Here is a 27,863-nt window from a genome sequence, read left to right as displayed (position 1 = left end):
GGACAACACCGCTGAGTTCTGGTTTGTATTTGTTTGCAGAACTCTGGCTTTCAGCATGGAGTACATGTGGAAAACGTCGTTTGTGAGCGCCACGCTGTTAGTCCTGGCACTGCTGACCGCCGACGTCGCACGGGGAGAGGGAGACTTCATCATCGTCAAGAGGTTCCACAAAAAGGTGCGTAAGCTTGCTTTTGTTTGCCGGACACGATAGTTAGTGTGAAACACGCGTTGTCGTTGTGTGTGTGTGTGTTACATGGAGTCAGGTGGGACAACGAGCGCTGTCCGCCGACTTTGTGAGCTGATTGACGTTGCCCAGGCGGCGCGCTTTACTTGACCTTGAACTAGCTGACCGGTCTGTATGGCTGACGCTAGCGGGCAGGGAAAGGGAGGGGATCTAGTTCTGGCAGCGCCTAACCGGTTTTCCTTCCGAAATTTAGAGAACATAATCTACTTAAGACTAGTACAGTCATGTAATTGTGCGTGTGCAAAAACGGTAAGACCACAGAGAACACTATTGTGTCATAATTATCTTCTTTCTACCAAAGCTCAACAATAACACCATTATAGGACTGAATTACTGGGGAAAATTGTCTAAGCTTTTGTGAGGTACACTCAGGAGGCTTGGTTCAAGATACAGGGTCCTTTTTTTAGCATGAGCTCAGCAGTCGAAATGGTTGTAGCATATGGTACAGGCGCTGCGGTCATGTAGTACCCGCGTTAAAACAAACGCAGCGGTTCTACCATAGGGTATAACTATAATCACCGATGGGTCGCGACGCTGCCTTTATATGGTCAATCATCAGCACCAATTCAACTGGACAGCACAAGTGGTCAGCAAACTGAGCGCGGCTTTGATGTGCGGACGCGAGCTGCAGGTGTGCGAGGGTTGTTGACAGCCACTAAAAACGTGCTCGGGTCGTAGTTACACGTAAGTCGGGAGTCGCTCGTGTCTTCACGGAGCGCCACACGGGCCAGGCAGGACTAGCCTGGTGTCCAGCCTTCTTAGTTTTGGCCCGCTTGTAGCTAACGACGTTGGGAGTGGGCTAAAGCTAACAAGGCTGGACTTCAGGCTAAGGCAGGATGTCTGCGATTCGTGCAAACAGGAGTAAACCTCGCATGTAAGTGGATTCTGACAAAGCGCGACATCAAAGAGATCGGCAGGTAGTGATTAGATATCTCGGTGGTGGAGAACTCGTACAACCTTGACACAGGGATTAATACGACCGAAGCATTTCAAGCTCGGGTTTGCTACTGGGGAAAGTTGGCTAGCCGCCATGGAAGATACGGAGTATTAGTGTCAGGTTGAGATGAACTCAGCTCAGGTTTGCACAGAATGAAACATGGCGTTAAGTTCATGTATCACATCAAAGCAGGTGGTCTAAGAAAAAAATCCAATGACGCTACATTGTTTAACCTACTGACCCATTTACTATTCATATTTTTGCTCTGATTTTTTCTCTCACAAAATCAGAAAACAAGTTTTGTGATGTATCTGATCGTGTTGAAAATATGCAAATACGAAAGCCCACAGGACCATAACAGAATATACAGAAGGTTTTGAATACCAGGATCTCCCGTGTTAACGTCGTGCGCAGGGATACTACCCCCAGTGACAAACATGTCCGCGTTACTTACCGATAGCTTTCATTGATCGTTCTGACTGGACGACCTCTCCGTGGCCTCTGGTGCTCTCCGATCTTTCACGGCGCGGTTCTGATTTTGATACCATCTGACCTCTCCCAGACCTGACGGCTGAGGTGTGCCTCGGTGCGTGGCCGTGGGGAGAGGAAAGTAAAAATGCTTTTTCGATGAGCTAATGAATTGGGCGCTGAAAAAACAAATTAATGGTTTTTATCACGTACTAAGGCGTGTTGTGTATCGAGTGGACACTGAGGAAAATGTTCGCATGAAGATATATATAACCCCGAACAATGTCTCGCAATACTAGCAACGTTCTGTTATCTGATTTCGATATATCATCATATACAGTTGACAAATATACCTGTAGCAAAGAAACGTTTCGGCGATAGAACAGTGAGACAACACTCTCGCGAAAACGGTAAAATGCATTAACCGACTATCTTCAATATTACATTCAGCTTGATTCATTTTCAGAATTTGATTATGGAGCTGTTTAATACGAAAACATATCTATTTAAAGTATCTACCTGACAGAACAAGAGAACAGGTATTTTCCAAGGTCACCGGTGCTCATGTTTACACTACTCGTTAACGCTATCGTCCACTTGAACTAAGAATACCACACTCTTACTCAACCGGCGGTAAAACCAAGGACGTCCTTGTAACCGAGCACTTCGTCTGTCACCATGAACTGTGACCAATTTGTCCAATTACTTCTATTTCGATTCTACGTTTTGTCAACTTCTCTTCTTCCCATCACGCCCTTATTGACGCAAGCAGAGAAACCATGGACTCTTAAGCATAACCCCCCCCCCCCCCGAGGTTATTACGTGCAATCCCTTTTATTGTACCATCCCATACTGATATAAAGTGATTTTCCCCCTGATTGCTGGTACTGTTGATGCCTGTGTTCAATCAAGCTGTCGCGCCTCGACAGAACCCGAGGGAGAAGTGGCTGTTAACGGGGTTTGTGAGCTAGCCACTAGAGCCGTTGAACTGACAGTCAAATACCGTAAGTAAGGCCAATACATTGACACCGATAGTGCGTCCTTGCTGTTGAAAGAAGGAATGATTATATATTGAGGTCTATATTGGTCACAGTGGTGGTTAAGCTGTAAGCAAAGGCGCGATCGTGTAGCGTCCTGACGAGGAGAGTGACGAAAGATAGATGTCAGGAGATTGACATGTTCAAAGTACACGGTCGATGGTGCGGAGAAACCGGGTTGTAAGCGACCTACTGAAAACAATGGAGCCCGATTCTCGGTCTTTACATGGGAAACGACAATGTACGCACTCGTGTTTCGGCGTGCACAATGTTAACTCGCTATTTATCGCTACGCCTCCGTGTCTTCAACGGAAATTACCGAAGTTTCACCTGTTTGTGCAACTGTAGGCCATTCTTTGGAAAGAGCGCAGGAGAAGAAACACGGTATAGAGTTGCAGGGCGTTGAAAGAGCGTAAAGGAGAGGACTTACAATTGAATGGACACTCCTGTTGTCGGTGGGACTTTCGACAACAACTTTACATTGAAAGGCGTGTGCGCCGTGCTATTGAATAAATCTCTCATCCCCTCGCAGTGCTTTACTTGGATTTCCACAGGCGCCTTCGGGGTGGATGCAAACAAAGCACGGACACTGTAACCACCGACGATTTCATGTGGCCAAATTACGGGCACTAAGACTTTGAGAAGTAGGCCATGTTGTGTCTGCCACGTTTCTTTTAACCGTTTTGTCTTGTATAACTTCCCTGTGACGTAAATGATATGCTCACAGGGAATCCACAGTATGATAAAAACGGAAAAGGTGTGGGAACCGAAATGAGAAAAAGAGGTACAGTTTTATAGTCGATCAACATTACATCATATACTTGTGTTTTTTCCATCTCATTTTGTTTGTTTGTTTGTTTGTTTGTTCGTTTGTCAACGGTATTCCATTTCAAACGTTGTTGAAAGGGTGGAAAGAACACGATAACTGGGTTCCTCCATCCTGGCACTTAAACTTTGCCATACCTATATGACTTCATGACCTCCTCCTCCGTTTGTGCTCTAAGGTGATATTCGTGTAACTAGTTTATTCAGAATCTTGTATGTATGCCTTGTCACTTTGGTCTCAATGACTGTACAAAATTGAACACCCTTCCCACAAAACTTAACGTTACTTCCTTAATGTAGGAGGTGAAGTATTTCAGTCTTACCTCTCTTGTGTGAAAGCTTAGCTTACGGCGCCGCTACTGAGTCGTTTGTCCCCCAGCTACAGAACTAATGGGTACAGTAATCCTGGTAGTCCCTGCCCCCAACTCCTGGAGGGGACGTTTGATTACCAGAAGATCGGCTCTTCAATGGATCACTGGATTGTTATAGATTTGATTATTCCGGATGGGAGAATCCTTATTAACCAATAGTTATGTAGATTTGACAATAATGTGGTTGTGACCTATCCGTCGACGCCATGTGGTCATTTGGGAACGTTTCTGTCTTTCCCCCCCCAAATTGCTATGCTACTTTCTTAGTCATCACATAAAAGTAAAACTTGTTGGATTAGTGGTCTAAGTTTTAGAACTTCGTAGATGGTCATCAAGCAGATGCCACAGAGAATACTTTCTCTTGGCTTCTTAACACCTGGACAACTAATTCAACGATCCATACAATCGTGCTATACTTGTCATAAAAAGTTACACCCGAACAGAGCGAGCGTCAACTTTTAAAAGAAAGTAGGATGTTGCTTCCAAAGTAACAGCCACAAGTCGGCGCTTTCGTGGTTTTAACAAATGGTGTCTGTCCGGGGTTTGTGTACACCTCCTGGTTAAACATTGTGATGTTTTATACCACATTGAGATTCCCCAAACCCAGCGGGCCCGCCCTCCCCTCGCCCCACACCCGGCCACCTGTCCGCACTGATCGGCATGATAAGAGGTTTGGCGGAAAAACAAACCTCACGAGGGTGTGGACTTTGGCCTCATTTCTCGTGGGCTGTTCCACATGTTTTCCCTGGGTGGGGCAGAGAAAGTGTGGGATTAGTAGGGCTTTTAAACTTAACTTTTATCGATGTTTTTATGAACTGGCACGAGTGCAACGAGGGCAGTGCACACTAAACCCCAAAAATCAGTCCAAAATAAGCACACAAAAAATATATCACACTGAAAAGCACAATTGTCATCGTTCCAAACCATCAATATCATCAATTCCACCTGTTCGAAGTCTTTTCTGCTAACGGTAGATAATCGTCCTCCTGTAGACCTTAGCTTGGCACTGAGGAGACCTATTCCAAACATTGGGTAAGAAACATGAAAACGAAGTGGTATGATAAGGCGTATGTAGACTGAAGATATGCACAAATTGATGGCCGCATTGCCAGACTATCGGGCGCCTGTTGTTGGCGTCATTTCCAAACGATTTTTGTTCATCTGTCGCCATCTTGTTTCTCGACGCCTGATACTGTACGTATTGATTGCATGTTGGGAGTACATGGGAACATAATGTGATTTTGCTCCTAGCAACTTTAAAATCGGGCCATTACACCGATTGCATTGTTGCCCTACATCTAGATGGATGTGTGGTGTAAGAGAGAAGTAGGGCACGTGCGTTCTGTAGGATTTACCCCCAACTGAAGCTGACTCGTTCACTAAAGCCCCTGTCACACATAGCCGACCATGGCTTCCCGACCTTCTCCAGACCATTGTTGGGAGGTAGTCGCGAGTAACGTCATCTGTGGTTGGGAGTTGGTCGGCGAGGTTGCTTTCTAGTCTTTGAAAGTCTTCTGCACCAGCCAACTATCAATTTTGAAAAACTAAAGTCGGGAATATGTAGCTTAGATGCGACCATACGTAGGCGCAAACTGGAGCTAGAATAGAATGTATTCCAGGCTACTCCCAAACCTGGGCCGACATTAGTTGGGGAGTAGTCGGGAGTAAAGTCGTGGGGTAACATAACAATGTATGACAGCGGCTTACATGTAGCAGCATGTGTATCCTGCAGATAAAGTCTTTCACTTGTTTAGCGAAACTTACACTTGGCACACAGCCGCACACTACCGTAGCTACTCTTCCGTTTGATTACGCGTCACTACAACTTGGATATCTTTTACGCGAGGTAACTGTCACTAAAGCTGTGACACTTACTGGATACATTTTGGAAACGCTCAGACGTTTCAGGTAGCATCCATTACCTTTCCTCAGTGACTGAGGAAAGATAGTTGATGCTAAACGATTGACTACCTTGCGTCAGTCCAAAAAAAGGTGGACGCTACCTGAAACGTCTTACCATTTCCAAAATATATCCAGTTGCTTGAGTAACTGTTACCTTGTGGATATTATTACCTGGATGTCTAGCCTTCATTGACGTTGTCTATTTTTTGTTTATTTCAGCGTGTTCCCAGACAGGCTGTGGCGGGTCCGGTGGCCCAGCAGATAGGATCACAGGTGAGCTATGATACTGGTTAGGTCACATGTCTCAACAATTTTCTATTCAGTACTTATGTTGCAGTTTTGTCATAAGTTTATTTTCTTTGTTATATACATGATTTTACTATGTTGTAGACTGGGCCCCATTGAAAATCAATTTGCCAAAATTGAATGGGCTACCCAGCCGTCTGAACATTCAATAAATAAATAAATAGGTATGAAACATGAACATCCCAATGGTCATCCAAAGGCTCGTCACATTTCAGTCAAGTCGTCTCAACTCAGACCACTAAACACTGTAAGAGATTGTAATATACAACTTTGTTGTAAAAACTTGGTTGTAATAGCTTTGACCGATCACCAGCTTTTTGGTCAAATTAACTTAAGGTGACGGACATTAAGTAAGGACAATGTTGAGAATCTTGAATCTGTTTTTTGTTGTAACTTATCAACTTTATCTGACGTGTCTGTCAGGTACTTGTCATTGTACGTGTGGTGTAGTGTTGTTTTGATTCCTACTAGTTTTCCCTCTAACTTAGCGAACCAATTGTATCCGCCATGCATGTTCCAGAGCTTATCCCTTTTTATTACCTTTCCATATCGTCCTTGGTGTTATGTTATTTCAATTCATCATGTCATATTTTTGTTCTTACCGTCACAATCATTAGATGCCTACACGGCATAATCTCCAAGCAGATCTCCGGTGGTAAAACAGTATCCATGGGCCGAAGCAGTATCCGGTGGTCCATGGGTACTGTCCTGCCATCGGAGGTCTGTTTGAAGATTATACAAGAATACGGCAACAACGGAATGTTGTCGATTCTAAGATTCTTTTTCACTACATCTCACCACCCCCAACTGAGCGACAGTAGTGACTGCCGTGCTTGAATGCAGGACAGGCGTATAACTACATAATGATCGCAGCAAGTAGATCGTCCACTAAAATCTGCGACTGCGCTGCAAACGTTTAGACTCGCCGCCTGACGATGTAAAAGTATTTTTTCTCCATGGAATACCAGCAGCCAGACAGATTTGTTCCAGTCTAGATAGCACGTTGCTTAGCTGAACTCCCCATGGCAGGGCGTTCATCGTCATTTTATTGGCTTACCTGACGTAAAAGGCGAACCAACTGCAACAAAAACACCGCTTCGTCTTGCATTTGAGAACCTTAAGAGATCTCACCTTAATGTTCCTTCACAGTGGGGGAATCTCTGGGGTGCATTTTCCGATGACGAGGACTATCAGGCAGACGGTCAGGCGCAGGTAAAGCCTACTCGCGGGCGAACATCTGAGTATAAAAGCGCTTAAATGGCTATTTAAGAAGCTCAATCCCAAACCCCTCACAGGCAGTCCTACTGCGCTAGGTTCGTGTGATAGTCGCCTGTGAGGTGGACTGTGTCTGACTGTCTGTACGTGATAAGACATGTGTCATGATGTGTGTGCGAGTCTCTTGTTTGTACTGAACGAACTCCGTGTGTAACAACTTTTTATACGTTTACATAAGTGACTATTTCCGTCTGTCTTCATTTCGCATGCCAGTTGAGCCTTGTTTTGATCTTATTTTCACATTTTTCTTTCTGTTCTTTGAACCCTTCCTATATATCTATATCTCGTAACACGAACGCAGTGGGGTAGTGGTGGTGGCTCTGGTTCTGGTGCAGGTGGTGTTCCGTACGGTGGTTCGGTCGGACCCACGGTGTTAACAGTCCCGCCGCCAATCGTCAAACCCCCGGAACAGGTGAGAACGCCTGTAACGACTCACTCACGGTCGGCTCATGATCAGCATGACGACATGTCGCTCCGGAGTATTGTGCTCCGGAGAAAGAAATATGTCACAATTGTCTGTGATAACCGTAACACAGCTCGCCGGCATGGGCGGACGTAAAGGAAACTGCACGGGAACACCGTCAAACAGAATGCATGCTTTTGTTCTCACGTGACTTTTGCCAACTGTTTAGAAGAAACGACCCTCACGATAACTAACCTATAACCAAGACATAACCTGCTTTCACCAGATCTGTTTGAAGACCAGCTGCACTCTGACGTATACGTACCATGTACGTAGCTTAGAAATGCACATAACTAACCCGAAGCAGCACCCACATTGCACATAGCTCACATTGAATGGACGGCCTGCATCACCGCGTACATTATGATCCCAGGGTTTGACCCCTAACTTCGCCGCTGTTGATTCACTACCGTACCAGTTTTATCTCAACTATGGGACAAGTTCTGGTGGCGATCCTACAAATTTGTTGGTTGATCTTTTCTGAGAAATATATATAAATAAACAGTCGATGGAAGAGCTCATAGGCAGTCAAATTGTTGGAAATATCATTTTATCTCGCACACCTTCTGGTGGAGACACCGGCTGACTATAAAACTTTTCTATCACCTTAGATAACCTGCACTTGGTGCCTTTGAGTTCTTTGGTACCCTTCCCACCGGGCTGGGTTGTGAATGAGGGGTATATTGAGTACCTGTCAGGTTTACGGGCAGGAGACGAATGACTTCCCCCCAACCCCGGGTCCTGAGAGGCCCGCGCGGCTAGCTCGGCCCACGGGTCTACAAGGAGATGGATTTTTACCTCGGAGCTGCGGTATAAAGTAAAGGTTCATTCACCGATGACAGTTTAGTATCGGAACAGAAAAGCTTTGAACTTAACTCGTGAGCTGTTTTAACATTTCTTAACTGCGCAACCATGTAATATTGGACTGTCATATTCGGCGTTGTTAAATAAAAGCCGTGGTCATTCATTTCGTACTGTATATTTTTGCATAGGAAAAGTGAACAGGTCGTTTCAACAGTTGGCAATCTTGGTGCCCTTTTCCACATGGAGGGTCTTTGTTACCTTTTCGTAAACGTTTCAAGTACGATTTTCAAATATAACTCACTATGTCACTGGACAATCATGCCTATCATCTATTTGTTTCACAATGAATTGCTACAATCTAGAAGTTGATTACTGAATCATCTCAGCTCGTCTCTGACTCAACAGTTGTGTTCCTTCTCTCCTCGTGTTTAGTTAGAACTAGTCGGCTTTTACCAGAGGCGTAGCAAGAAAAATAAACTACATCTAAACACAGTGATGTGGCGGATCCAAGTAAAGCCTTAGCGGATACCGCTCAGCATTGTCGGGAGGGATTGCAATGATCCACCGGGGATTTAAACTTGTTACATCCTAGGGAGTCTCCGATTTGATCTAGAAATGATAAGAAACGTACAAGTAAAACTGTTTACGTTACTTGCAACGACTCTCTACGACTTTACGTACACGCTAGCTTGCCCTTTCCCTGTAGGTCTTGTATGGTTACCTGTGTCGTTTGAGATGTTTTCCAGTGGTGAGGCGTTCTTGATTATACAATGCTTCCCAACATGACCTTTAAGTTAAGTGGCATTTCCTGAACCTACTCACCTGGTACAAAAGACCACACTTGCACTCTTGACATCATCCCTTTCCGGTCCTGGTGTTAGATAGATTACGGCCATTGTGAGAGAGATAAGAAGTGGTGTTCACTTGATTCTGTTGATGTCTTTCTACTTGACTTTGCGTTTTCGGAATTCCGTGTGAAAACAAAGGCTCTGTGCTCGAACGCAATAATCACAGTGGAGTTACTTACAACTTTGAAAAGTCTTTCTCAATCTGGTGATGGTAGAACATTCACGATCTCTGCCACACAACTCCTATCCTAGATATGGAAAGGCCGATAGAATGGATTGTCTAAATGGGAAGATGTATGTTAAAAGTTGGAAGATACAGGTAGATCGACTAGTGAACATACAAACAGTGGGACGATTCGGATATTTACATTTGTACTGAAAAAACAATTAGCCACCGAACCATGACCTTTTAGTCCCAGTCCCCCGGAAACAACGAGATGTCGCTCCAGCGAGCGAGATGGCTTCATGTAGGTTATCAATCTCCCGGATTGATTCTCCCTTATCGTCATTTCCCTGCCAAAATCATACATCTGCTTGGAGATTACCGCCTTCAAACATAGACGAACGACATCTAGACTAAAAGCTCTTTTCTCTCAACACTCGCCTCGCATCGCCAGTTGACTTTCCTGACCGGAGCTCCCCGAACACAGCTGGCACACGTTAGACCCGTCGTTTGTCATCATCCTCCGTTTAGAGGAAGTTGAGTGACTACGCGTTCTGCTAGCTATTAAACATACACCACGCACGGGCTTTAGGAAGAGTCAGTCTGCAGCTATCAATGTTAATCCACAGTCCGAATATAGACGAGGGGGTTCACTGTGTGTTAAGGTACTTTCTGTCTGTATTGATTCTACGCTACTTCACTTTTACCACCTATAACCACATGTGACTAGACCACGAAGAGTAAACTTGATTTTAAAAAAACAACTCCGAGAAATTTTGTAACTGCCTCAAAACAAACCTTGCCCATAAGATTAAAAGCTAGGGGTATCTTGAACCTTGTTTTCGCGGCGAATCAAAGAATCGAATTCAGAAGCCGTTGTTTGTTTGTGGAAACTTTTCTTTTCTCTCCAGTGGAAACACTTGGCATCTGCGCTTTAGTGTTGAAAGTACCTTCCGACAGGAAATGTGGCAAAGGTCCAGAAAGTCCGACCAAGATTACATGTGGAGTGCATTTCCGCGACGGACGAACTCTAAACCTTAAGATATAAACAGTCTGAAGACAAAGGTCCCTTTTGGATGCTGACTTGGCTCTTTTCTGAGACTTAAAGGACATTGACCTAGGGAAGACAGTCGAGCTACAAGCCTACGATTATTTCTGGGTTGGTTTCATTTACTACTGGACGACAGTAATCAGAAAGGCCGGCGAAAAGATAGGGGGTTAGAAAAAGGCATATGCTTTCAGCAGGACTGAGGTCGGTAGAACACTGCTAAACCGGCCCGTAGTGAATGGTTACCAGGTTGCTGATGTGCAGAAACGTCCCGGGTGGACTCGGCCAGCATCTGTTCTCAGTCATCACGCACGCCCAGCGCTCTTTCCGAGAAAACTCTGGACATGATCTAAAACACAAATCTGTAAACGTGCCAATCTTGTCACGTACTTTGGCAGCTGATGAAGAAAAGGAATCGAATTGTGTGAGATTTAAGGCGCTTTAGCCGTGCAGCGGGAGGACAGATTGGTATAAAGTTAGATAAACAATACCGCAACAGAAAAGACGTGATAATATCTTGGAAATTCTTTCCTGTTAGGTTAGGTTATCCGGTACACGACAATCTCCGGATGTGCCTGGGGGTTTTGAGGCTTCCTGTGTTTTCAACCTGACAATTATCCTGTAAACCCTCGACCCGATTTTAGATGTACTCTTGAGCTAAAGTTACAGGTTTTGTGAGACAACCGTTTTCCCTGTCAAGCTGTGGTGTCAGGCATTAAGTGTGGCGTGTGTGTTTATAGATTGCGGTATGATGTTGTGTTATGCAGGTGTGTGTAAGAGCAGAGTAAGGATATATCTGTCACGTCAGTCAGCACAGCTTGTGGCCTGCCTACAAGTTAGAAACAGCACAGACCCCCACAATCAATATCATGTCTTGTACAATTCGGACAAGTTGTCAACGCTTTCGACCGGAATAAGGAAAAGTTTTCCAAGTGCTTGTTGCGCCTTCAACCGAAAATCCGAGAAATGTAGACGTATATCTATAGATTTATAAACTATGTGTTAGCGTCACCGAATACATTGTGATAGGGAGGGGAAGGGAAGTAAAAGATACGGCAGCATGTTCAGACTTGGGTTTGTAAGGTAGGTAGCGATACGATCGGGCACTTGATCATCTAGTACTGCTCTTTACCAAAAACCTTACTAAAGCGCCTTAAGATTTATTTGTGGACCCTTTCTCTTCAGAAGATTTTACCTACCTTAAGTTGAGCGCGGCATTGAAGATTGTTCAGGTGTGTAATCATCTGCCCGTCCGTCCGGCGGTGGAGGGGGCGAGCTTTGTTACCGGCAAAATGAGGAAAGTTTTAGGAACAACTCCAGATGCCTGGAGCATTTCCTACGACAAACCCGCGACGCTTCCAGAAAGGCCACTAGTAGGCACAAAGCGCTTCGAGTGTTGCCGCTAGTGGTTAAAGCAACGTCTTGAGCACCGTTCAAGTGCTTGCCAGTTGCAGTGGCGTCTACAAGAGGGCCCGCGGCACGAGCCAGTGAAAGCATGAGCAACTTGAAGGATCCCCTCTACGAGCAATTGAGGGTACTTTAGTCTAAAGTGAGCGCGTCAGGCCTTCAACAGACGGTTGTGTTTGGTTTGCCATCCACTCCAGCGCGCGACGTGCCTTTTGTGAAGGAATTCTAGACCCATGCTGAGGTGAAGTGCGAGAAAAATAGGCGGAGCTGTATATCTACAACTCGTCTGCCCACACAACTACTTTGTTTCTGTGAAGGGCTTTGGCAGATTGCACCATCATGACATTAGAGATCTTTAAACTTAGTATGGCGTTGATATCATGAACCACCCCGCACCAACCAAAGACTCCAAAAAAGATCCTAGACAAACGCACCTTCGGAAGGCCACACACGGACGCGATCTAATTGAGATTTAATCTTACTGTGTTAAGGGTCATGTTAATAGGTTTGATACGAGATTTCAAACGGAGATAATTGCCAAGCCATCTCGTTGTGACGTCAAATATGCAAATATGTGCGTGCTCCATTTAAGAAATGCTTCGTTAGGCTTCAGAATACACCAGACTTGTATATTTTTCATAACAGCCATATTACTTTAATCGTGCTGGTACAATAGTCCAGCTATACATCAACAGGTATTTTCTTTGACGCCACCCTCGCGACACAATACTTGATTGAACAGTTCTAGACCAACAACAGCCTATCACTGTTCCACTCTCACGATGATGCAAGTTCCAAATCGTTGTGTCAGATAAGACCTGACAAAGGATGAATGTCGCGCGAATAATATCATTATTTTTCCCTCTTTGGATAGAAAAAGCCCGAGATCTACGCACTCGATATCAAGTCAACTGTGACGTCACGATATGCCAAGACGGTGGTCACCAGTCGGCTGGCCAACAAGGCTAACGAGGCCCGGGAGGCTGTGTTCGACGTCAGCCTGCCCAAAACGGCCTTCATCTCCAACTTCTCCATGTAAGTGTGGAGCGTGTGTGTATGTGTGTATTTCACTCGCATGCACGGGGTCCATGTCTGTTTGTTTGGGTTGTATATGTTCGTAGTTATTCTAATGCACTGTCAGTAGAGTGACATGAAGTGAGATGGAAAATGACCGCAAATGTCGGATTTGCAGCAGTGGCAGAAAGTACAAGTCAGAGGTTGTAGAACTAATATCAATCATACTTGACAGTCCAGGTCATGGAGTCAATGGAAGAGGCTACTAATTTCCGTGAAGGTATCGTTTTTGGTTTGTCAATTATTTCATTACAAAGTATCGTCAGAAAGGCATGTTGCAAGAGTCACCAAAAGATTTTCTAGAATCTGTTTTAGAGAGGGATGAACGAAACGTTCTTTTCCTACTCCGTGAATGTCTGATGTTGATTTTGGGCTGTTTCCCCCCAGGACCATTGATAACGTCACGTACTTCGGGGAAGTGAAGGAGAAGGAGAAGGCGGAGAAGGAGTACAAGAAGGCCGTCAGTAAGGGACAAAGCGCCGGCAAAGTCAGCGCAGCGTGAGTACATGTCACGTCTCGCTTTCACTACATTCCAGCAAAGATTTAACAAATCGTTTGAGCTCATCTGACTACAAATAAATAGTTGTACTTGCTAAAGAACTTCCCTCTCTCTTCTGTTATTTCACTATTTTATACGCATTTCATTTCCGATAATTTTCTTGTATGTACACTATAGAAATATTGAGGAATGAAATTGTTCCTGTGTGTATGAAAGAGGTGAGTTCCCTAGCTTCTCCGAACTGGGAAACGAATAAATAAAGCCGCTTATTGGACTCACATAGAATCCGCTTACCGTTCCGAGCAAACGCTTTGGCACAGTCGGCTTGATCCGAGTGAAAACAAAGGCTTAAAAGACATTGGCTAATCGCTAAAACAAATTTGTTGACGGAATTCAGACCACATGGAGCTTATCGCATACGGTTTATAACATGGGCTGAAAGGACTGGGCTGTTCCGAGAAAGGATAACCACGTTCTCACGGAGAAACTAGGCTGCTCTAGGATTTTGTAAAGTTTGGCCTGGTTTGTCTTAAGGAATTAAAGCAACGGGGAGCTTTTTGTCCATAGTATGTTGGCATTGGGAAGTATTTGGAAGTAGGACATACCTTTAGTACAGCACCTGCGCTGACAATTCGTCAGAGACTTCCTCAAATCAACCGACGAAATGACCCGTTTTGGAAATGATTCGGAAAATTCTATTTTGTGTTTGTGCAATAAAGCAATATACTGCATATTGATTTTTTTAACAACGTTGTTTTTATGAATTAAGATGAAACTTCTGAAGTTTAGGTAAAGGTATCGCAGCGCATAACATCAGACGATTAATGAAAGCAAGGCTTTTACCATCATTTCAAATCAATGTGTTCATCGTCCTTTATTTCATCTACTTGGTTGTTGAGGCGGCTGAGGCCTATGCTATTGTTTGATGATTTTCATCGCTTTTCTTCATTTCAGGCCAAAGAGAGAGAACAAGTTCAAAGTGTCTGTCAACGTAGCTGCCCAGAGTAAGGTGACCTTTAACCTGACCTACGAGGAGCTCCTGCAAAGGCGCCTGGGAAGTTACGAGCTGGTGCTGAGTATCCGTCCGCAGCAGGTGGTCAGACACCTGAAGATAGACGTGCGCATCATCGAGACCAGGGACATCGTCCTGCTAGGTAAACTGTCTATCAGAACAACATAATCATCATTTGGAAAACAACCAAAGTCACACATATAACGGATAAAACAAAAATATTTGTTCTGCAAAAATCATTTCTGGTGAAACAAGAGTTCCACGACCTCATATCTCCATGAACAATTCTATTCATGCAAATGATTTACACATTTAGTGGTCTTAATAATAATATAAATAACTTTCTTCCAAACCAAACCTCGATATCTCCAGACGTGCCGAACATCAGACGGAGCATCACAGACAACACGTACGGCAGCGGTGAGCTGGAGGGAGCGGAGATCGCCCGGCCGTCTCCTAACCGCGCCCACATCCAGTACCGGCCCACGGACATCGAGCAGATGCGCATGTCTCCCAACGGCATCAGCGGAGACTTTCTCGTGAGATATGACGTGAAACGAGACTTGAGTGTCGGGGACATTCAGGTGAAGAACTCTGAAGTAAAGAATAATTTTAAAAAATTACCCGAAACTGACCAAAAAAAGTTATTGAGATGTCATCAAAACGGCTATATTTAATCAACTCCTAGGTATTAGTGAAATCAGATGTACCTGGAGGAAATATTACTCACAAGATTGAAAAAGATTATTATGTTCCTTCTTTTTTATAAAATGTCCTGGCTGTTGAGCTTCCTCAAACTTAGTTAACTCCGGATGTTCTGAAGAAGGACAAGCCCTCTTGAACCAATGCCATTTTACCCATATATTGAGCTGTGATAGTTAAAGTTGTTTGCCGTTTCTACCAGATTGTGAATGGTTACTTCGTGCACTACTTCGCTCCGTCTGGCCTGCCCATTGTACCGAAGAACATCGTGTTCATCATCGACAAGAGCGGTTCTATGTCAGGCACCAAGATGCGGCAGACCAAGCAGGCAATGAACACAATTCTTAAGGTAAGAAGGTCTATCTGTATCTGTATCTGTTAAGGTAAGAAAATCTATGTGTATTGTGAGCTTGGGGAAATCCTATATCTTTTATTTGATTGATAGTTTAAGTCTTGTCCGTCAAATTTTGCCCACAATGACAGGAATTTCGTTTTTTGAGTGTTTCTGATATATTTGCAACGTTTCGAATGACTTGGACTATGGACGAAGAGTTTTGGGGACCTTGTCACGCGCTATATGTCATAAATTAAAAAAAAAACTCCGTGTGGCGTCATCTTTTCTTTCATTCTTTACCTCCCTGTTTTCTCAAAACTTTATAATTGTGCACGCGCTATGAAGAGACTTGTATAGGAAAACAACGACGTCTCGAACAGTTGTGTGATTCTTAACATATAGTCACCCCCCTCACTTGTGGGATACAATTGTGTGATTCTTAACATATAGTCCCCCCCCCCCAACACTTGTAGGATCTTCGCGACCACGACCGGTTCAACGTGATGCCGTTCTCGTACAGCAGCACGATGTGGCGCCCGGACGAGATGGTCCTGGCCACCCGGGAGAACATCGAGTCTGCCAGAACATACGTCCGGAGGAGCATCAGTCCAGGCGGCGGTTGGTGATTTTTCTTCAACAGTAAACACATACTCATCCATACACACACACATGCGCATATGCACACACACACACACACACACACACACACACACACACACACACCACACACACACACACACACAAACGCACACGCACACACACACACGCACACACTCACCAAAACACTGTACAAAAGAACGTATATAAAAGGGACAATATATAATCTCCATACGTCGATTAAGTTTAAACATCCAGGTAATAAGATAGTAAAACGTGTCTTGTGTCTTATCTATTGAACCATTTATTACCACCAGGGGTTCAGTATATTGGGACATTTCAATGAAAGTATGAAGTTGTGATAAACAGACGCTGGAATTTGAACGTGTACAGGAACAAACATCAACCAGGCCATCATAGACGCTGCGGACCTGCTGAGGAGGGTGACGGACGACCAGCCCAACTCGCCCCGCTCTGCCTCCCTCATCATCTTCCTCACGGATGGGCTTCCGTCTGTGGGCGAGACTAAACCCAGAAACATCATGGTATAGTGGATTAACTCATCTTTCTACTGCCCACGTCTGCTGCTGTGTGTTATACCCCCATTCCACTAGGACGGCGCTCTCGCCGTGCGCTCTCTGCGACCTAAAATGTAACAGAGCTCTCAACGAATTTCATAGATAAAAAAACGAATCTTTTCACGTTTTGTGTTTTGTTGTCTTTTCAATAATACTTTTACATTTTTGCATGAGGAATTTAGAGTATGCCGGTGCTGTAGGAGAGTGCGTTAATCTGCATGTGCCCGTTTCCCTCCCCGTAACGCTGCAGGTGAACGTGAAGAACGCCATCCGCGAACAGGTATCCCTCTTCTGTCTCGGGTTCGGCAATGATGTAGACTTCTCGTTCCTAGAGAAGATGTCGCTGGAAAACCGCGGGCTGGCGCGGAGAATCTACGAAGACTCGGATGCCGCGCTTCAGCTGAAGGTGCATCACGACTTCTACAAGTCGTTAGATAGAGAAAAAGTAGAAAGGGCACGATTATAATGCCCGATAAAGGCCGGGGAGACAGTCAAGTCTTTCTCAGCTCCAAAAGTTTTTCGGTTGGACATAAGTTCACTTTCATTCACATGTATCATGGAAAGACCTTAGCTTGGAGACTTTCACTTCATCCAATATATACTTAGTGAAACGGAGATGAAGCACAGATGATTTAGACTGGGTCATTCTAACTCATGTATACCTCTCAGGGCTTCTATGACGAGGTGGCCACGCCCCTGCTGTTTGACGTACAGATGAGATATCCGGACAACCTGGTGACCGACTTGACACCTGTAGACTTCAACACCTACTTTGATGGGTAAGAAAGTGTATTTTCGTAGAGTATCTCCTTCCATTGTCTCTTATGTATTGATATTTATTTATTCCTTCCTTCCTATCATTGTATTTGTGTATCTTTTATGTTTATGTCTATGTACGTAACGACCTTTGGAAGGGTAGCTTTAAATTGCTGATTGTTGATCGACAAAGGCATATACGGTTAGATTCTGCCAGACTCCAGAGGCGGCAGGAAAACGGCCAACTGAACTTCGGCTAACTCCTCTGGCATGGTATCTGTCTATTCAGCCAATGTCTACTCTTCCTAGCTAGCCACCTCTGGAGTCTGGTAGAGGCTAATATACTGTTATACATAACTAAGTTCCTTTCACCGGTACCTGTCTACCGTTTCTTCCCTGCGCGATAGTGGATAGTGTAAACTACTGTTAGATGGATGTCTAACCTTCATCAACGTAAACCATTGTTAGTCAGCTGAACAGTTGAAGGCACATACGTATATACGAAGCGTTCGTTTGTCTCCCGCAGGTCGGAGCTGGTGGTGGCCGGCAGGCTGTCTAACGAGGTGGGCAGGACGCTGGACGTGTCCGTGGTGGGAAACACAGTGGACAGTCAGCTCACCCTGGAGAAGGAAGTCAACGTCACCGCACCGCACAAGGCACTTCTCAAGTATGCCATTCTAAAGTAGTGGTTAGTTTAAAGATGGTCTGCTGTTGGCTGTGCATGGTATCCTGATAAAGCTGGGAGATGTCAGTTGTACGAAATATCTATCAATGTTTTCCGGGTTACATCCTTCATATTTGTGCCCTTTTGGCTGTACAGTTTTATGGTACACGACCCAAAAGACCGCGTGTAATTCCTTTTCACAATCAAGGATTACGTATTTCCCAAACCTGTTAATTGCTCACTCCGCTTAAGTCAGTGTCCCACAGCCTGTACGTCTACCAGATCGTCAAAGACACAGGAGTCTACGGACCCGGACCGTGCATCATGGGGGAACCTAATGGAGGGGTGCAAGGGGCCGATTCCCAGCCTAAGCACATAGGGAGGTAGGCATGCACACGTCTATACTAGTAATCTAAGACTAATGTTAGACTAAATCGATGCCTATCCCTACCAGTCGCCAGGCGGTTGGAGACTTCACCCAGCGCCTCTGGGCCTACCTGACCATCAAACACTACCTGAAGCAGCGACTGATCGCCACGCCTGAAGAGAAGACCAACCTGACAGCCAAGGCGCTGGAGCTGTCACTCAAGTACAACTTCGTCACGCCCCTTACATCTATGATTGGTGAGGGGTGTTCAGGTTTTTTTTAAGACGTTATTTCATAGGGGGGGGGGGAGTGGCATCGAGTAGAGCCAAGAGTTCCCGGGTTCTATCCTCTGACATGCCCTTGGGACTTTCCTCACTTGACGGTGGAGTGACGCTTACCAGGCCTTCTCGGCTAATCCATTGTCTAAAGTGTATCCTAACACTGATGAGGACACGCAAGGATTTGCCAAGAACTGCACATTTGCCACATAGAACAGTAACTTGTACAGGGGGTTACACAGAGCTCATTTTTCAATGAAATGTTAAATGTTTCTAATGAAATAGTTCCCGTACGTTCAGAGCAAGCTCACCAACAAGAAAACATTGTATGGTTATATATGAATACGTATCATTGAAGCAAGTCCGACTAAAGCAAGGAAAGGTATGCTTTGCAGTGTCCTTTAATGGTGCAAATATTGCCAATCATAACAGGGGGCGCTGTTGTTATTCAGCAGTTGAAGTTGGAAAAACAAAATTTGAATTCATCTTATCTTTTGAAAAGGATTGTTCAGCCACTCTTATGTACATAGCGGTATTAATTAGTCTTTAGATGTAGTTAGATATCAAATTTCTGTTACCACTGTAACTATTCTTCTGCTTGTCACCATGACCTGTACTTAGCTCAAAAATCACGAGATATCAAAACCGTAAGTTACGCTTCAGTACCGTTACAAGTCGCTAAGGGGCCCAAAATCTAATCATTTCCAGGTCTCAAGGCAATCCATCCAGGCCTTCTCGACTACTGTTTATCCCCCAAACGCTACCGTAAACATGATCTTCGTGGCAAAGGCAATAAGTAGATGTCTCTTCCCATCACACAACAGTTTGTTCTATGCCGTATTTCTGCCTCCATGAACGAAGTTGTTTTTCTGTGTGAACAGTGGTGAAGCCCGAGGAGAAGGAGGTTGCCGAGGAGGAGGAGAAGGAGACGGACGAGGCAGCAGACGTCCCCGGCGGGTCGTTCTCAGGAGGCTTGGCGGGGGGCCGAGGGTCGTCCCCAGGCTCGGCGGGGGGTGCTGGTGGAATAGCAGGAAAATTGAGTCCAGTGGTGGCACCCAGCGGGCGACCTAAAGGTGCGTTTCCGTGGCTGGGGCTGATGCCAAAAGGGCCGTCTGGCCAGAGTGGGGTAACACCATTGCAAGATCCATGGCGGTCGGTCACGGGATTCCGACCAAACATGGGGACAGCGGATTTGGTCGGACCACGGACAACGCAGTTTCTCATGGGGACGGGGTTGCCTTCAATATGGCAAGGTACGGTGGTATAGAATAAACGGGAGGAACGCTAAAGAAAAAGTGCGGTGGTCAATGGGCTAAGTTAGTGTCAGCAACAGAGAAACAGTCTCGGCATGTCCATTTTCTTTCTCTTCTAGGCCAATCAAAAAGTCGACCGATAATGGCTTCAGCGTCAAGACCACCTAGCCGGGGAGGTGGCGGAGGCGGTCATTCAGGTAAGAATGCATTGTTTCTCATGTACTAGTATGTATGTGCGTGTGCGTGTATTTTGAGGCGGCGAGGGGCGTCACAGTGTTCAATGTACATACATGTATGCATTGAGTATTTCAACCTTGAATATAGATACTTTATCTAATACATTACTAGTGCATTAGATTAAGTATTTATATTCAAGGTTGAAATACTCAATGCATAGGCTACTAAAGTTCATTTCCTACTAATACGACCGCCTTTACTCTCCTCTAAAGCCAACGCACAAATTACGATTATAACTTTTAGTAGAAACCAAACGTTTTCAAATTAATCGTCATTGTATCATTTTTGTTATCATTACTTTCACATGTTAATTATAGATATCTCTCTTAATAAAATCATTGACCTTCATTAGTATACTTTCTTCATGATTACTTTCAATTCCTCGGTTAGACGATCCCGTCTATATGTACATGTATGATATGATTGTATATTTGTCTTGTGGTGCAGCCAACATAAGCAGTATGCTTGAGCACGGCACCGCTGTGTATTACACGTATAATGTCTTTATATGCTGCATCAAATGAATAGAAGATTGAAAATAAAATAAAAAAATGGAAATATGCAAGGAAAAGACTTTTCTTCGCCATTAAATTTTCGCTACAGCGACAAATTTTATCATAAGGTTTAGTATACGTTTACACTTTACAACGTGCCAGTCAAAGACATCGGAGCAGTTTAAATTGATAATTATTTGGGCATTTTTGAATTTCTCTTTTTGTTAGCTGGAATTTGTAAGTAACAGTTGCCCTGTGTTCGTTGTACAGTTGACGGTGATCCACACTTCATAGTGGACATGCCTGGGCTGAACGCCACGCTGTGTTTCGACATAAACGGAGAGGCAGGGGACGTCTTGAACCTCCTACGGGATCACGGCTTGGGTGAGGGCTAGTACTAGTTCCTCTGAGGTTAATTTCGCCATGACATCTAATTAAGCGTTACAAGAGCGTACTTCTAGTTCTCCTACGGGCACTATGATGCATTCGACTGTGTGTGCGATAGTCAGTTCTTCTTCTTCTTTGTGGTTCGGCAGGCAACATCAACATGTTGTGACTGTATAAACTCGATCAGATAACATATACTATAGACTGATGTGTCTCATACATGTATATACATGATATTTCAGGATGGATGCACTCACTGCTTCTGCATTGCTTTGAAGTGTGGGGTTTTGGCGTAGGGTTTTCCTAATAGCAATTGTTTCCAATTAATTAACACCCCCATTCCACTTGGACGGCGCTCTGGTCGCGCTCTCACGGCGACGTCGACCTCAATTTGGCCAAATCATAGTTTTGCTCACGGGCAATACAAATTGGCGAATAACTACTTGCTTCCATTTAAATTGAACTCCTTCCAATTCTTATTGTCAGTGGTTCGAAAAGCGTGTCAAAATCCTGTGATTTATGTTTCTGTTATAACGAAGAATGATAAAATATATTTATTGCAAACAGTTGCAAGAGGTATGATTGAGAAGACAACAAAGCACATAAAACATTAAAAAAGATTCGTTCTTTATCTCTGAAATTCGTTGAGTGATCGGTTAAATCGGTCGCTCATAAAAAGTTGCTGACATTTGAGATTTTGGTCGCGCGGAGAGCGCGCAAGGGTCGCCGTAGAGATTCCACTTGAGCACGTTTTCCAGGAGTTCGGCGCTCTTACGGCGATCTGGCCAATTTTAGGTCGCCGTGAGAGCGCCGTCCAAATGGAATGGGGGTCTAACGTACTACTGACGAGTCATGTTTTTGTCATTCCATGCGTCTCACTTCTGTCAGCCCCACCAAGGAGCACACAGAAGACCATTGATTTAAAGATTACGTTTAAGTTTTTAGAAAATGCCAAATTTTTACGTCAACGATAAAGGAAATTTACTTTCTCTGGCACTTTAAGACTGACGGATTGTTTTCAGAAAAGACAAACTTTCTACGTGAAGAATACAGGAAATTTAATTTCACTGGCGCTTTAACATCCTGGTGTCAACCCACAGGTACGGTGGTAAACGCTCGCGTGGTGGCCGCGAAGAGGATTCCTGACGGGAAACAGAAGCTCCCCACGTACTTCGGAGAGCTGTCCATCGTTGTTGGATCCACCAAAATCTACGTCACTCCGTACAAGATCATCATCCTCGGGAGAGACCCCGCCCACGACCTGGTCATCCCCTGGGGAAAACGGTCCAAGCTCATCCGGGGACCTGTGGACATCGACGTGCGCAGGCGCAGGATGTCCATCCGTCACGTGGGGTCAGGGGTGGAGTTCATGGTGCTGCAACATCCGGTGCGGGCGGACCACCCCATCAAGCCCGACTACCTGGGATTCTACGTACAAAACGGCAAGGGGCTATCAAAGGATGTTCACGGTCTCATCGGTAAGTATCATATCATATTTTTCAAGCCTGTTTTTGTTTAGCGCAATGAACCAACTCTCGGAACAACTTAGTTGTCTCCTTAATTTGATACTTAAACGTTTCTTTCCTGAACCGTCCAGGTCAATTTCACTATGGTACTGCAACCTTGCACATCGATGACGACCCGCAAGAGGGCGGTATTAGAAAGGCAAGAATTTACATCAAGGACAGAAAGGTGGAAGTTCACGAGAAGGAGCGGAGGAACCACCTGATCAACAGAAGAGTTCAGTGCTGGCTGGCCCCCAACAACGCCGACCAGCTGATTGACGGCCACTGGAGAGACTACTTGGTCCCGGAGATGTTCACCATCAACAACTCACAGCTCGCGGGAACCGCCATCTTGTAGGGCACAAGGGATCATGGGAAGGGTCTTGTACATACAGTACTTTGACTACAATGATTGGCTACATTGATCACACTGTCTGTGTGTATGTTGGGCTTGACGTACTGGCCTTTGACACAGACTTGTTTAACGACTAACTTCACGTCAACGATAATCAGAACAACTGTAGCTGCAGCTGATTTGGATTTGTCATGTTCATGTTAAGACCGTTGCTTCCATTTGTTTTCATACATTTTCATTTAGTCACGAAAAAGCTGATTGTACTTGTGTTAATTCGCTTTGTAAAATGTATAAAAAGACACTTGAGGGGTGAAGAGATCGTTAAGTTGAATGACGTTGTCTTTTCTTACGACAGACCATTGATCGGTAACACTGGCGTTGTCAATCATGTGACATAGAAGAATTCCAATATATACTCTGTATAGCTTTTCAGATGTTCTATTAAAGTACAATTAAGGAAATATGATATTTTTTCGGCAAGACAAGAAGGCCTTCAGTCAATGTACTCTATTACGTGCTATGTACTTAGTTGTATTATATATCAAATTGTTTCCGAGAGATAAGATGGATTTTTGCGGTGTGTGGATATGTAGGCCTTAATGAAAAGATAGAGGGATAATATATGAGCGTCGACTGTATTGTTGGAGACACATGATGTGGACCTGACGACTAGCTTTAATAGTGAGAAATGTGATGCTACTGTCTCCCATATTTGTTCCCGCTGATATATGTTTTGTATTACCTGTTCCAATGTACCTGTACCTCAGCTCAGCCACGATTTTCTGGACCATTTTGTTTTTCATTTTGGTCGCTTTTGCACTGTACAATATAACCAAAACGTGAGGTGGATTATTTTTTATATGATTTTACATATTTTCCAACAGTTTAATACACAAGACAAAATGAACGGATCTTCACCCATTTTCCAAAGAATAGAAAATGTGCTTAATTAAGGACCATGTGTATATTACTTAGTGACAGTGATCAGAGATGAAGATGACAGAACTATTAAGTATAGATCTGTGTGCGTACTTTGATGTACTGTTTCTCTACAATAGACTGTTGTTCTGTCTCCACCTAGCAACAATTCATTTCGACTACGTCTAGGAATTGTTTTGGTTTTGGAGTTATTTGGCCCTCGCAACCTTAAATCCTTAAGAAGGCCGATTGATGATAGCTATATCTGCTAGCTTGCATGATATCATTTAATGAATATTATCATGTACAAATTAATGAACATATGGAAGGAGGGTTATTTTCATTTCATGTTGTCTTACCCAATGGTTGAAAAAAAGAGAGGAATCTTCACTTTTTCCTGACATCCCCAAAGGGGACGAGTCGTAGAGTTGTAAAATTGTACAATCTTCCCTCCAAACACGAAGATTAGGGGCCAACATTTTTGCAACAATCACAAAACAAATACAGATTTCAACACCCTGACATACAAAATATCCTTTTCTGGTACAAATGGGTAACAAAAATTCAATATAGAATATTATCAAGGGAAGACGTCACAAAAAGTAGAGACTGATGTTTTAGAAACGGAGGAATTCATGTTGTATCCACCCAAAAATGTAGGCTTCTTTGGCCTCTTCTGCATCAGCTATAGATCGTGGTGCTTAACACAAGCTCGGCTTGGCATTAACGTTATCTACACCGTATGTAACTCGGCACTGAAAAGACTCGGGAAAGGCGTAACAAATGAAGTGAACCAATAATCATGGCTTCTATCAGTGAGAAGGGGGAGGGGATGTCCAGAGCACCAGGGACATGCAATATATAGTTGGACAGTAGACAGACACAGTGAAAATGATGGTAAAACTACCTCAGTGTAGTACAGTCATTGACGCCAACACCAGGCTCACTCTATTTGAGTTCTATTTGCCAACAGAAATAGTTGTCTGAAAAAGTGACAGCCAGTCCATCTATATCTAGCGGGCACAGACACGATAGTAAGGCCGTGAAGGAGGCTAGACACGCCAACATCATCGTGGTCGGGGCATGTCAGCATGTTGCTGTTGGTATCCTTTGACTCCCACTTGAAACGCAATCTGCCAGTAGTTGAGGCTCCCATTCCTCAAGATGGCTGTCGACATGTCGCGCTGCTATCTCGCTGTGACCTAAATCAGATTTGTGTAACCCTCGTGATTGGAATTTCATGAAAAATGTAATCGTATGACTGAAAAGGCATCAAAACGCAAACAGCGTAAAAATATTTTTTTTATCTATGAAAGTCGTTGAGTGCTTTCACAATTTAGGCCGCAGCGATGTCGCCGCCCTAGTGGAATGGGGTGAGCAGTAATGTTCTCGACATCTCCACGAAGGCCGGTGGCGCCAAACAGTTCTGTTGGAAATCATACTTCTGAGGATTCAGCCGAATTGTGGGCGTTTCCGTACAGGGGAGAGCCGGCCATGAAATCACGGGAGATTAGCTGGAGATGGATGTGCCCTAATCCCTCCCCTGGTCCCGCCTTATCTCTTCCTCGCACGACGTTCTAATCCCGGCAGCTGAAGCTCCAGATGAAGCTCTGGGGTGATTATCACCACAGTAGTCAACACGATTAAAGATGTGCTCGGCAATTAAGGCGGTGGGGTGGCAATGTAGCTCAATTTGCTGTCTTTGTATATCATATGGACTGGTTTGCATTTCAGGACAGGCAGTTTGAACTTTGTAGCAGTTGCATGATTCTTGATAGAAATGCATCTTGCACTTCAACAAGGCATCATAAAGTGTCGAGTCACATGTATAAATGTACATCACATCACATCAACTAATGCTTAGGTTACAATTGGAAAAAGGGGCCCTGCCGGGCAGTTCCCGGGCTAGCTGTTGGTTTGGCACTTTCGGGCGTTACCCCTACGTGGCTCCGTGGGGCACCATACGGCTACCGGTCTACTTTCGGGGCACGGCCGGGGCCCTAAAAGTTTTTAACACGGAGTTGAAATCAACGCGGGACCCGGTAACAAAGAGAGGTACCCTTCTGGTGTCCGGCACTCCACCGGGACAAATTTGTGTATTCGGGGCCCGGCCGGGACTACTCTCGGGGCCCGGCCGGGACTACTCTCCCTATGGGCAGCGGTGCAAATGTGACCGTAGCATAACATGTATACATATTACTGGCGAAATTTGTCCTGTAACATATAACGCAATTACAGGACGACTTGTGACATTCTCAAAGGATACAATATTGGAATGACGTATCAACGTAGCGCAAAAGCCTCTAGTCACCTTGACAATCAAATGTGGGCAACAAATCTATAACCATAGCAAAACTATCGGTAGATTAGTGTTTTCAGACGTAGCGCTGTGAATTTGCAACCTTGTATATCCCTGAACTACAGTTATGTACGTTTTATGGTCTGTTCAGACAGTCTTTCGAGGGCTGTTTACAAAGAATTACTCCCTTTATTTCGATATTAATACAATCAATATCTTAGCATCCCTCCAATTCCATTTTGATTGCTTTTTCCCAATAAACCGTGATTCATGCCACCTTCCCACTTTACGTTCCTTCCCACTCCAGCGCTCCCGTTTTTAATTTACCTTCTTCATCACAAAAATTGGTCTCCTGCCCGTTTGTTGAACTTTCCAAATAAGGTAACCATTACAGTACGTCATATAGATAAATTTTGCTTTACGACACACGTCCCCATGTGCCGATTTTACGGCATGTTGTGACACATGCATCCAACAACACAAAAGAAGCACCACGAAAACGAGCTTTTCATGTCGAGTCACAAGGTACTCATTGCCCCGGCAATAATCTCTCACACCCCCTAATCAGCACCGGATCAGCACAGGGTGGCGTGCTTCACATTAATCAATGAATGGGCCGCTTCATAACACACTTCTCATAAGTGGTACGAAATCTGGGGGGAAAAAAGAGCTGAATCATTGTATCCAGTCATTGAATCGTTGTACGTATCTACCAGTCACTGACGAAGGACGCTATCTGAAACGTCTGACCGTTTACACAATCCGTCCAGTTGCTTGAGAAAGGGACAAAGGCCACAGCAAGTAAAGTTAATGCAAAAGGGTGAAAAAAGAAGATGGGTAAAAACAAGATGGCTAAATTTTAAAATAGACACCATAAACGTTGCAACAAGCATCGAAACGACAAATCGTGGTATCACAGCCAACAAGTATCTTATTCCTGTATTCAAGTCAGTGACACTTGTGGTAGACTGGCATCACGTACCAAGTGGACCGTTCCAGTCGAACACAATAAGCCACGCCCCTGTTCTACACCCATGGCTACCACATTGGTGCCACTTTTACAACTACCGAACCAAGATAGTTTCCCTTCTAAAACTACAGTCATGGCTAGTGTCATTTCTACATTCAAGTACAATCAAGGCTACAACAAGGCATGTTTACATATTTTGGCACTTTCTTGTCATGTTGACCATCTCCTAATATTTGAAAATTAAAGAGCGCTGGAGTCATTCATATTTACTTGCTGTTGCCTAACTTTTGTATTGTGTAAGTCATCACTTGGAATCCTAACCTTCATAGACGCATTTTATCTATTTTTCTGTACACAGATAATCTGAGGGTATATCACATGGGTTGGATATCTAGATGTGTTGTACATGTTCTGATGATAATGTATTGTGCTTCCATGTGTGTAATTGCTTCATTGACCGGCATTACAGGAATAATGCTTGTAGCC

At 44.3% G+C, this 27,863-nt stretch overlaps 1 protein-coding gene across 8 annotated transcripts in view; it reads left to right on the top strand.

Annotated features, from left to right (window-relative positions):
• The window catches only part of LOC136434985 (inter-alpha-trypsin inhibitor heavy chain H3-like), a 40,960-nt gene extending 16,698 nt beyond the window's left edge, over positions 1–24,262 (top strand). For 7 of the 8 annotated variants that reach the window (XM_066428133.1, XM_066428138.1, XM_066428134.1 and 4 more), the window contains 19 exons: positions 40–175; positions 6,004–6,057; positions 7,667–7,777; positions 12,973–13,133; positions 13,560–13,670; positions 14,626–14,825; positions 15,056–15,267; positions 15,588–15,734; positions 16,193–16,337; positions 16,710–16,861; positions 17,145–17,300; positions 17,564–17,673; positions 18,177–18,317; positions 18,769–18,938; positions 19,841–20,032; positions 20,332–20,409; positions 21,214–21,327; positions 22,431–22,808; positions 22,928–24,262. In XM_066428133.1, the coding sequence (XP_066284230.1) occupies positions 56–175; positions 6,004–6,057; positions 7,667–7,777; positions 12,973–13,133; positions 13,560–13,670; positions 14,626–14,825; positions 15,056–15,267; positions 15,588–15,734; positions 16,193–16,337; positions 16,710–16,861; positions 17,145–17,300; positions 17,564–17,673; positions 18,177–18,317; positions 18,769–18,938; positions 19,841–20,032; positions 20,332–20,409; positions 21,214–21,327; positions 22,431–22,808; positions 22,928–23,193 (3,018 nt within the window). In that variant the 5' untranslated portion in view covers positions 40–55 and the 3' untranslated portion in view covers positions 23,194–24,262. The remainder of the gene's footprint in view (positions 1–39; positions 176–6,003; positions 6,058–7,666; positions 7,778–12,972; positions 13,134–13,559; positions 13,671–14,625; positions 14,826–15,055; positions 15,268–15,587; positions 15,735–16,192; positions 16,338–16,709; positions 16,862–17,144; positions 17,301–17,563; positions 17,674–18,176; positions 18,318–18,768; positions 18,939–19,840; positions 20,033–20,331; positions 20,410–21,213; positions 21,328–22,430; positions 22,809–22,927) is intronic. The other variant, XM_066428132.1, reaches the window with a different exon arrangement.
• Positions 24,263–27,863: the final 3,601 nt, after the last annotated feature.

Source organism: Branchiostoma lanceolatum, chromosome 5, assembly GCF_035083965.1.
Source record: "Branchiostoma lanceolatum isolate klBraLanc5 chromosome 5, klBraLanc5.hap2, whole genome shotgun sequence".
Lineage (NCBI taxonomy): Eukaryota > Metazoa > Chordata > Leptocardii > Amphioxiformes > Branchiostomatidae > Branchiostoma > Branchiostoma lanceolatum.
The sequence above is the reverse complement of the archived record's forward strand: the minus strand, read 5'-3'. Positions and strand labels throughout refer to the sequence as shown.